General features: G+C 48.4%; 1 protein-coding gene across 1 annotated transcript in view; it reads right to left on the bottom strand.

Annotated features, from left to right (window-relative positions):
• LOC122364726 (poly [ADP-ribose] polymerase 1-like) overlaps window positions 1-12,102 on the bottom strand; it is a 29,264-nt gene that overhangs the window by 2,097 nt on the left and 15,065 nt on the right. Inside the window, exons 15-17 of the mRNA XM_043335401.1 lie at window positions 11,379-11,615; window positions 10,834-10,953; window positions 182-342 (exon numbers count right to left, since the gene is read on the bottom strand). Coding sequence (XP_043191336.1) covers window positions 182-342; window positions 10,834-10,953; window positions 11,379-11,615 — 518 coding nt within the window. The remainder of the gene's footprint in view (window positions 1-181; window positions 343-10,833; window positions 10,954-11,378; window positions 11,616-12,102) is intronic.

The raw sequence follows: 12,102 nt of genomic DNA, 5'->3' as shown, positions 1-12,102 counted from the left end.
ATCATCGATACCCACGCAATTAACGCAGCGTGTATGAAAGAACGACACGATATCACAGATAATTTACTCAAATCACAGATCACAGATAATATGATTCTCAACAACAATCAAATCTATACCAAATAGACGTTTCTTGTCTAACAGACGCTCTTCGTCACGACCCTGGGAGCTGCGTACTCACATGTTTCCCAGCGCCACCTCGCAGAGCAGGAGCAGACCCCGCGGGTTGGTGTGAGACGCGAAACAGTAGTTGGCCGATTTGGACACCATGTCGGCAAAGTAGATGCCCTTTCCGAACATGTAGCCCGTGGCCGGCGCCTCGGGCGGTGCGATCCGCAGACCCTGGATGAGAAGAGCATCGTCATAGCAACGGGGAAGCAGGGACTGGCGGGAACGACAGCGGTCATGCGGTATGAGATGAAGGTTACATATTCTATATATTTTGGTTTATACTTTTCTTTTGGACATTGGGGCATTCCACGTCAAGTGGGACAAAAAATGATCATTTTGAACCTCACCTCCTCCGATTTTTGCGAAACTTTGTGAAACTACTCATCTACATGTGAAAAGAAAGGAGACATATTTTTGTCAAGATATGACGTCACGTTTCCGAGATACACGTCATCAAACATTGACTTAGGCAAGGGACATTATCATCTTTAAAGCGCCATAACCATTGACATTTTAGACATATCACCACCAGACAAAGTGTGAAATGGAGGGGATAGGTCAGGCTTTAATTTGAGGATAACAATATTGACGTAAATAACTAATTAGTGAACTTAATTAAAATTCAAAAAATAAATTTTGATTTTCTGAAAAATGGGTACCCTTCGATTTTGCTGATTTTTACATATTTTATTCTCCTATACATTTGCTACATCATATAAAAAATCCAGAATGGGCCGACGTCTACGTAACTGTCTTTTGGACTTCGTAATATCTGGCACTCGCGTGTTTCGTTTTAGCAACCAAGGAGAGGCGCTACCCGGAGATGCCTCTTTCTACCCCAAACCAAAGCAAACCTAACCTGACCTGACGTGACCTGACCTAATGTAACACGCGTAAATATGTACAGCCCTCACGGTAGTTGCCGACTGGCCAAATGCTACCTATAGGTACGAACATTAGCCCTCGCGACAGTTGCCGGCTGGCCAGATGCTACTTAAAAAACAAATGCGTGTTGAACACTTCAGGCTGACCCGCTGCGAGCCAGCGACCTTTAGTTTTCGACGTGGGTACACTCGGCACACTTACTACTAAGCCACGAAGATAGCTGGTCATCGTAAGCCAGTTTTTTAATGATGAAATTGGGCATTCTCCGGGCAGCGCCTCTCTTTGGTTGCAAAAAGAAAATACACCTTGTTCAATTTATAAAGATCAATATCTCTTGAGCGTGCATTTATTTAAGCCCCACCACAAACTGAAAGGTAAATGAAGACAGTATGAGTAAGGCATAGCACGGGATGCATAACGCGGGATGCACATGCACATGCCAAACACATGCGGAAACCAGAGACACATGCGCATGCTCAAGACCGTGCACATTTACGTATACATATACAGCACACCAGGAATGTAAACAATTAAACTAACAATCATCCCCTTATCTTTTTTGTTCAATACGCGAGTCACAACAAAACAGGTCTTCAACGACACCTCCTTCAACAACGATACCGTAGTCATCCTCATAGTGACACCTAACCCGATTCACAGAATACCCGTCTTCAGCACGTCTAACAGAGCATTGGAAGATGCCGTCCTCTTGGTCAGACTGTCTGCCAGCTGCTGAGAACTGTCGACCCAGCAGACCCTGGTCACCTCGCCAACTTCCAACATCTGCCTAATCCTGGCTATGTCAATCCGAAGTCTCTTGTCCTGCACCGCCTTGGTCGAGTACAGTGCCCTGTACAGCCCTCTGCTGTCTATATAGCACATCACACTCATGTCTCCTGACCCGTCATACAGTGCCTCAGAAATCAGCGCAGCCAAAAGGACAGCTGCATCAGCACCATCCTGAAGTGCCATGCACTCTGCAGCCAACGTACTTCTCACAATGCGCTTGATCTTTGCTGAAGACCAGGCAAGTGGCGCGCATCTTCCCCTTTTGTCTCTAAGGAACACAACGTATCCTCCCTGCGAGGACCCATCTGGAAGATTGCCGTAACTCGCATCGCTGTACACTACCAACGAGCTCTGTGACAAGTCCAGATGAGGATATTTCAGACTAACTCGCGCCGACTGAGCCTTTCGAACTACCTTAGCAGCCCTTTGTAGATCAGCTACCTTTGAATCCCTAATGGAACAAGAGAGATCACAAACATCAAATGAAAGATCTGGTCTTGTCTGCGTGGCCAGCCAATTGATTTGTCCTGTCACGCCACGGAGGCGGGTAAGCTCTGCAGGAGAGAGCTCACTGTCTTTCTGCATTCGCCTCTCTGGTGAGAGATTTGGCTCTTGCAGCTCCTCAGCCTGCGGCATCTGGTGAACCTTGATCACCTTATCAGACTGCTGGTGAATGTGCAGCCCAAGGTACTTGAAGATTTCAGATTCCTCAGAACCCAGGAGGAAGACCTGCCGCAGCTTCTCGATCACCTCCTTCTCGAACCTTGAGGAACCACACCACAGGAAATCGTCCACATGACAGGTGATGATGCCCTCAAGGCCGTCCTCAGCTCTCCAGTAGAAAAGCGCCGCATCAAGTTTGCTGGCCACCATTCCCAGTGCGAGGAGCTCCCGTCTGACACGCAGGTACCAGTACCTGCTGGCATCATTCAGGCCATACACGCACGTCTTCATTTTCCACACATGTGACCCTGCGTTAGCCTCAGAAGGCGGGCGCAAGAACACCTCGCGTTCGAGAGGAGAACCCTGAAGGAACGCTGCCTTCACGTCGATACTATGACAGCTCCAACTCTGTGAGGCTGCAATGGCGAGCACCACCCTTAGTGACTCCTTCCCGCACGTTGGCGAGTCAGTCTGGACTCCAGATGTGTCCTCCTCAAAACCTCTGGCAACAAGTCGAGCCTTGATGCGTGAGCTACCATCAGGATTTCCTTTTTCAGTTATCACCCAGCGGCAGCTGATACAGTGTTGTCCTTCATCGGGAACAGCGGAATACACCTCATTCTTTTCCCAGTTTTCTAACTCACACAATTTAGCCGCCATGATGTCATCCGAGGTGCACACCAGTACGTCTTGATTCAAAGGCTTCCAGTCATCAACATCCCGCCAGTCTACACATTTGCCAACTTCATCACCATCGTCAAGAACATTCAAAAAGGATTTGTACTTCCCTTTGGCTTTCCCAGCACGACTCAGGACTGTGGCACTCTTCCAATCAGAGGAATCACGAAGAACATAGGTAATGCGCGACTTAGCGCGAGGTATCGAGGGTTTGTCACGAACGACGACGCCACCACCGACCACGACACTGGAATCTCCGGTGGCATGAGCTGGCGAACTGGGTTCCGGACCAGAGCCACCATCACTGTCCATGGCATTGGACTCTCTGGTAGCCTGAGCTAGCGATCCAGGTTCCGAACCAGAGCAGCCGCCTTCGACATCTTGCAGACCGCCAGTGGGTGATACCGTCACCAACTGGCGTTGTCTTGCGTCCCCAGACACCGTACACGAAGTAGACCCGGAGTTCTGCTCATCATCATCGGAGTCTTCAGCAGACTCCGGGATCGGAGCACTACTGATCTTCTCCAACTTCTGGGTCCCTGGAGCCGGATCTGAAGTTGACATCCGGCCTCGCTTTGTCAGTTCCCGCGGCTCACTTGTGTCACGCACGACAGCGCTTGTGTGACACCTGTAGTACACGCCGCCATGTTTCACCAGGATCTGCTTGTTTTCCTGTCCAATGACGACACCTGGACCTCGCCACTTGTCATCTTGGTGACGTCGGTACAGGACGACATCACCCGAGCAAAACCTCTCACCACTGGGACGGACCTGGTGAAGAAGTGCTCTCTACAACTTCTCGCTCGACTCGTTCTGAATGAACGTCTGCCTGGCAGAATGCATGGCGTTCAGGTGTGTCCTCACCAAATCACTTCCGGAAGGAGGTCCCAGAGCCGGAGGCTTGTCATGGAGACACGCCGGGTTGTTCGGATTTCGCCCAAACACAAGCTGATTAGGACTGAATCCCAGGTGAGTCTCAAGAGAGTTCTTGGCTGACACAGCCCAAGCCAGAGCAACCTCGAGAGAGCATGGAGTGTCATCCATCACCTTCTTCACTGTGCTGGCGATGATACCGTTGTACTTCTCATTGATCCCATTCGACCAAGGGGATTCTGCAGCAGTAGTCCGCACGCGTATGTTGAACGCCTCGGCCATCTCTCGGAACTCTTCATTGTTGAACTCACCTCCATTATCAGACAAGAACTGACCGGGTGCCCCGAACCTAGCTATCCACTCAGTCATGATTGCACGCAGGATCGTTTGCTTGTCTTTGTTTTTCACTACCACGCACGCACTGTACCTCGTGGCCAGATCTATCATGTGGCAAAACCATACTCCAGGTCCCCACTGCTTTAGATCCAGCGCAACGACATCATTGAAGTCGCGAGCCATCCCAAAACCAACCACTGGTCGGGGCAGACATCTCCTATACCTCTTACATACATCACAGGTTTCCTCCACTGAGACAAGCATGCGAAAGAAATCCTTGTCCTGGACGCCAGCATCAAGACACAGGGACTGCAGTTTCACACTCCTAGGATGACCGAACTGACGATGCAACTTCCTAGCTATTTGCATGCGCTCCTTCTCGTTGGCACCCTCAAACTTTGAACAAAAAAGTACCTGCTCTATGTCCTGCCTGGCACTCACACTACCGACATGAAACTTCGCCACAGGTACTATGTAGTGGCCATTTGAGGTCACAGATAGCTTGACCTCAGTGTCAAACAGTACCGCCGTGTCTCGGGAAAAATCTAGCAGCGCATCACACTTCTTCAGCGACTCCTTGCTGAGGAGTAAAGGTATCTCATAGGGAACCACATCAGCAGCCACGCGCACCGTCTTACCGGCTACCAGTGCTGGAAACGTTACTTTCTTTAGAGAAGTAACCTTCTCACCATCCCCAAATCTAAACGTTGTGCTGCTGGGCTCCTCTACCACTCGCTCCGCGTCATCTGAAGACATGGCATCCAAGTGACATTTGTACCACACCTCACCACACACGGTCTTACTACATCCACTATCGATGATACCATAGCCTAGTGTTTCGCCCAGCAGTCCCTCCGTCTTTGAACGTTCAGTTGGTCCACTTTCACATGTATCCCTCGCAAACAACGTCACGAATACCTCCTCGTCCTGTGTGGGGTCATGGCTATCATCGTCACAAGCAGACGCCTCGAACACCTCACCGCGATCGGGGCAATCTCTGGCCCAGTGAAACCAAGAGTTGCACACTGCACAGGTGGTCACATTACCCCTTGAATCCCGTGGATTCTGCCTAGATCTAGCCCTTGTGCGCTGGTTGGCGGATTGTCCAGCAGATCCAGGATCTCTCGAGCCGCCATGTGAAGTCCAGGTAGTCCCACTGCCACGCAGAGGCGGTCGTGAGGCGAAGCGCGGTCCACCACTTCGTCCTCTTCGGTTGAAACCTCGTCCGACACTCTGTGCTCTGACTCGCTGTACGAAGAGGGTGTCGGCCGCCTGGCCGAGCCCTGGTTCTGCGACTGTATCCACGGGCTCGACTTTTACTGCCACTCTCGCTGACGGCACACCCTGAGAACTACTGTCTGTGAAGATCTTCTTCAGCTGGGTTTGCATGTTTGCATATGTGAGCGACGGCAGAGTTGCCCTTGCTAGCTGTTGATGTGCATCTGAAAGGTTAGCACTGCGAATGAGTCTGTACGCTAGAACACCATCAGGCAACTCCAGCTTGTAGTGCTTTGCCTTCTGATACAGTCTTTCAAATGTGTTGATGTACTCAAACACAGACATGCCAGATGGTCGCTCATATCTCTCGAACGCATCATATGCCTCAAAGGCTGCATTGTTCTCATCTTTCAAGAACAACTCGTCCAACTTCTCTATGAGAGCATCAAGTCCAGTATCACTGTTCAGAATCTCTATTGACACCTCACGTGCTGCATCTCTGGCAGATCCACTTAAGGACAGGAACAGTGCTGGTCCCAACTTGGACTTCTCCAAGCTAGTGAAAGCTTTCCACACTTTGATCTCATGCTTCCACTCTGAATATGGCAAATCTTGACGCATAGGTGGTGGGGCTTTGAAATCTCTAGATGCCATCTTGTAACCACGCTCTGCTACCAATGTTCAATTTATAAAGATCAATATCTCTTGAGCGTGCATTTATTTAAGCCCCACCACAAACTGAAAGGTAAATGAAGACAGTATGAGTAAGGCATAGCACGGGATGCATAACGCGGGATGCACATGCACATGCCAAACACATGCGGAAACCAGAGACACATGCGCATGCTCAAGACCGTGCACATTTACGTATACATATACAGCACACCAGGAATGTAAACAATTAAACTAACACACCTGACTCCCAGCAATAGGGGAGGTTTAGCCAAAAAAGGTATAAAAAAAAAGAAATTTGAATTGTAGGTGGGGCGGTGGGGAGCTTTATCGTGTGCCAACTTCATGGCCCTGGATCAATATATTCAAGATCAAATGAGGTTAAACGTAGGTAATCAAATTTGCTATAGTGACTATTTTGCGTTTATACGCCCATAGCTCTAAGAGACTCTGGCCGATTTTCCTATTTCTTCCTTTATACGACATTTGTGGTGTTATGAGAATCTCTAGTTAATCTTACCATAAATTTGGCAGTTTGTGGCTTGCTAAGAGTAAGATGTCGCCGGCAGATGCGGGGATCGGCCGACGCGGGAAACGTCATAGTCACATATTGTGTTTGCACCCTAATCATTCAATTTTACCAGTTGATTTTCGTATTTATTTGAACATTAGATTGCCTGTACATTTTAAAGCCTTCATACAAAATTTGACACGAATCGATCATAATCAGCGGTAAGGAGCGCGGTGCAAAGATAAAACCGTCCCGCGCCGGCACAGTCTACCATTCAGGCGGCAACGGCCGGCGCCGGCCGCCGAGCCGCTCCGGCAGGAATGTTTGACGTTACACCGCTATTACTAGAAAAGTTGCGGACCGATTTACCTATTTCTTGCACGGGAGGATTTGCAATGCGATTCTGGACAGATACTGAAAGTTTGACGTTAATATGATAATTATGGCGTGAGTTATTGGCGATAAACAGGTGGAGTTAGCGAAATCGGCCCCTTCCACCGCCCGTGCTACGTTGCACTACTTGTTGCTATATCATCCAAAGTTATCGTTGGCCCACTCTAATTTTCTCAGCACGTGTGCTTTACGTGTAGTGGAAGACGATATCTAAATTTGAGCAAAATCGAAGGGTACCCATTTTTCACAAATTACATTTTCAGAAATTAATTCAAAATAAAATTAATTCAAAATCACCAAAAAATGTAAAAATTGTCAAATTTTACTAGCATAACTCCTTATGTACACGTTTCAGTTTGTTTGAAATTAATAGCTTCAAAAATGTTGAAGCTATAGATCTTTCAAGATTGCAATACACGTCCAATTCTGCTCAAAAAGCAGAAGTTTAGCGACTTGTATCTCTGTAGCCCGAGGGCATATGACAAAATCCTTTCACCCTCAGAGGTTTCACCCAATAGCCAATAAGTATACCAAGTTTGAACAAAATCGCAGAGGTGGCCGATTTTGGCTGTCCCGGTTGACATGGAATGCCCCCATTCAGTGTTTTAGTCCCCGGGGTTGAGTAGCAACTACTTCATCAGCCACCTCCTTGGGGTATGGAGATCACTGACGGATAAAAGTGGCTTGAGACGCTGTGGAAACGGGCATACTTCCCCCCCCCAAAAAAACGTTTTCCAAGTTCCAAAGCTACTGGTGTCTTCCTGTGAAACTTAAAGCAAACTTTTCCAAGAAAGTGGTTTAGTTTTCTTCCCATGCGAGAAAAAAGGCGAAGTTTCGTAAATTTTGGACGATGCGGGAGCGGGAAACGCCCAGAAGATGCCCCCCCTGGATCCGCCACTGATGGAGATGATTTTTGAGTGATTAATATGTATTGCATCTTATTCTATCCTCAATTCTCATGAGACTTGGAATTTGAAGTTTTGAGCCAAACCAGAGGAAGAGGTCAAACACAACAAGTACTGCGTGGAAAACCATAAACCCCGCGATATAAAAACAGCTACGCAGACAGGCATGTGTTTGCGTCTATCGACAACTCGCGCTAGCGTCATCAAATGCCATTATTCTGCGACTGAATATAAAATGTCAAAATCCCCTGTTAATGTCTGCTCCCGCTGCCGATGTGTTCTTTTCTTGTTCCTTGCGCAACGCCGGCGGCAGTTACGCGTGATTGCGGGCCGTCTGGAGCTCCCAGTGATAGCTTTCTGATGACCCATTACCCGAGACGGATGCGCTACGTAATAGCGACAATAATGCTGGGTGAAAAAGTAACATCACTAACCACCGGCAACACGACTCTGTAATGTTCATTTCCGTCTTTCCCTGGTAATTCAGGAGCGAGCACGCTCCCTGACACGTGACAGTCGATACCGTGATAGCATTTCAACAATTTCCACGGACTGTGTAGGAGGACCTAGGCAGACACTGGAAAGAAGGTAACAGATATTTTCGTTGTAACAATTGGTCTAGAATATCAAACACTATAATTTGGAATGGTCATGCATATATTATTCGAACACATTACCCAATTATTAAATATTTGCTGATGCAGTTTCAATGCGTTGCCGAATTACGTTTCTAACATAAAGGACAAGCAAAGGAGCCGCAGTAAACTAGGATAGAGCCAAGGTGACAGGTTCTCAAGCAGTCCCAGCATGGCACAAGCTGAATAGTTACGGAAGATGTCCAGCAGTCTGAGACTGACTACAAAACTTTGGTGGGACGGACAAAAACTGCCAGAAGAAAATCGCAGTGGAAACATTTATCTTATTGGGGACGCCGTCAGTGTAGATTGGGCAAGCTTCACTCTGGTGGGGAGAGGGAGGGGCGTTTCGGCCACACTTGTCAGTCTTTGTTTTGCGCGTGTATAGAAAAGCGGTGTTCAAAGCAGCGGAACTTGGTATGGCTTATCATGCACCAATTTGGCATCGTGTGTGAATTTTTGACCCCCGGTCACCATGCCAGGTTAAAGAATCATTCTTCTAAAAAGTGTGATCCTGTCATTCCTCCTACAGGTTATCAGCCAGAAGCTTTACACTCGGTGTAGTGCATGAGATTGAGGGCATCGTTGTTAATAAATGTTTCTTTATTGGAGCTTTAGGCGCGCCGACTGCTGGGGTCATTTTGCACCCATAATGTCAGATTGAGGGTATCAGTACCAACTACTCATAAATTTCAGATAATCATATATGTGATCTGGGATCAGGTCACATTTGTGAACTCAACATTACAAAGTAGTAAGAGAAAAGAACGGATGCGCTCTGCTTTGAAGAGCACGTCAAACACGCAAAAGATTATCAAAAGCATGAGAACTCCATCCATATGCAATGGACAGGGTGCAACTGATGGCCAGCGGCCAGTAGCGGCGGAACACCTTCAATTAAAGGGGGGCACTGCCGACTTTTGGTCCCATTCTTTCCATGCAACGCCCATAAGGCTAATTTTAAACTGCCAAAATCAAAGGGGGCACGGTGCCCCGGTGCCCTCCCCGTTCCGCCGCCTATGCCAGCGGCCACTCAAAAGGTCATTTTGGGTCATAAAGGTCACTCGCAGCTTTTCAACAATAACTTTTGATAGAGGTGGGCACACTTTCAAACTTTAAGTAGATAAGACGTCCTCTCCCTCCTCCCCCCCCCGGCTGCAAGTTTCCATTACTCCGGCTTCAATGGATCCTGGAGTGGGCCTAGAAATAGCGGGCACAAGCTATCACTTGCACTGGCTTGGTATAGGCTTATACTAGCATCCCGCGGCGCCTGAGAGAGCCCACGTCTATATGGAAAGGCCCATGTGATTTAAACCAAGTGGATGGCGCCACCTAACCTGTCTTTACCCTGCTACCAAATTGAAGCTTGATTGCAAAAATTATGTAGCTGCTGATGAAGGGTTTGCCCCTTACCTAAGCCTTGCTCTGTCCGTTACAAAGTCAAATTGCATTCTTCTTTGTTTGTCCTGTGTCCAATAATGTTTCAACAATGCCATTTAGGCACTTTAAAAACAAAGATGGACGTTACATTGGATACCCTGCAAGGACAGCCCATTATTTGCAGTGCTCAAGCTCCGCCCATCAATGGCCTTGGATTGAATCGCTCCAATCAGCGGACAGTCAGTCGCCATAAGTAGGCGGGGCTTAGCGCGGTGCAATGGAGTAATGCTTTCCACTGCAGCCTAGTGACCCTGGTGATTGAATGGATCGAATGAGCCCCGGTTTGATGCGCTTGATGCGACGGTCTGGGATCGGTGACAGGGTATCGATCGTGTTTAGTACCTTGGTGCCTAATGAACAGGCCCCACAGGGTTCCACTGCGTGACAGGCATTTGCTGTCACGTCTACAGTGTTTTCTAATTATCAGTCCGAGAGGTGAGGGCGGTGGCAAAATAACACAAAAAATCACAATTTAATCCACTAACTACTGTTTCAATTCAGTCACTTTCTATGGTGGGAGAGCCTTATTGTGTGGACTGAAGCGATCACAACTACAACAAAGTTATACATAACACATCCACATTTGCATACAACTGTAACCAAATGCATGCATATCTAACAAGAGATCGTTTTTTCCCATACGTAGTCCGCTGTTCTCACTCACCTGAGACAGGATGCCGGCAAAGTTGGAGAGACGCGAGCCGTGCCAGAGCAGCTTTCTGTTGTGCAGCTTGCTGAACGGCTTGTAGCGCGTGGCCTCGCCCTTTCGGCTGACGCAGAACACCTGACGGTAGACCATGGACGGCGGTGAACAAACGTAGAGGGGTCGGTGCAACATACGGTCAGGTTGGAAGGGTAAACCAGAGGCCAGTTTTACCAACAGAAAAATAGCCGCCTGCCGGATTTTTTTTTTTGCCTGAAGACCGCTTCACATACGGAGCGTTAACGGTAAAGCCCTATCCGCTTACGTGCCCATCGCGTTTACGCTCCGTGTGTGAAGCGGTCTTAAGGCAAAAAATGGCAGGCGGCTATTTTTCTGTTGGTAAAACTGGCCTCTGTCTGATCATGTTTTTAACCAGACAAGTGAACTGAGCAATTAAGTGTTAACCAGTGGCCTTATTCGCAGTCTAGTTTCCGTTCCCACCGCGCCCCTTTCCCCTTCCCACCGGTCCCTCTTCCCATCCCTCCGAGCCCCTCTCCCGCTCCCACCTGCTCCAGCTCCAGCGTGTAGTTGGAGTGGGTGGACGCGTGCGTGTTCTTGATGTAGGTCTCCAGCAGTCGGAACTTCTCCGAGTCCCGCTCCAGCACCGTGATGTCGGCGTTCAGCTTCTTGTAGTGGGTGTCCACGGGGTCCTCGTGCTCAGCCGACTGGACCTTGTCGGCCGCCTTCATCAGGCTGTAGGCCAGCTCGATGTCCATCAGGCTGGATACCATGTCCACCTTCTCCTGTAGGGGGAGGACAACACGGTCAGATGCGTCCTCAGCCGCTCCACTAATTGCTACATGACCTACGTAATAGGTCGTTCGGATGCTAATTATCTGGGGGAGGGGGGGGGGGGGCACCTGGGGAAGACGAGTCCGGTCTGATATCAGTGTGCATTAGCTGCTCAGTGCTCAGCTCTGCTAGCAATTATAGATTATGTTGCATAAATTACCGGCACCAGCCTCTGTCGGTGTTTCCCACTAATAGTAGAATAGACTTTTGTGGACGACACTACTTATTCAGGTCATCAAGAGAAAAGCAATTTATTAAATGACGTTAGGTCAGTACAGCTTGAGGGTTACAACCGATACCCGTGCTATTTTCCGAGTCGAAATCGGAGGTTCAAATATTGTTGCAAGTAATGACCGCAAAAAATGTTCGCAATAAAGTTTTCTTCACCTTCCCAAAGTCTTCACCATCACCATACCTAAACCATAACTGATGACAAAC

Source organism: Amphibalanus amphitrite, unplaced genomic scaffold (genome assembly GCF_019059575.1).
Source record: "Amphibalanus amphitrite isolate SeventyFive unplaced genomic scaffold, NRLGWU_Aamphi_draft 000694F_arrow, whole genome shotgun sequence".
NCBI classification, from domain to species: Eukaryota; Metazoa; Arthropoda; class Thecostraca; order Balanomorpha; family Balanidae; genus Amphibalanus; species Amphibalanus amphitrite.
Note: the sequence above shows the minus strand (reverse complement) of the source record. Positions and strands in the feature narration are given on the sequence as shown.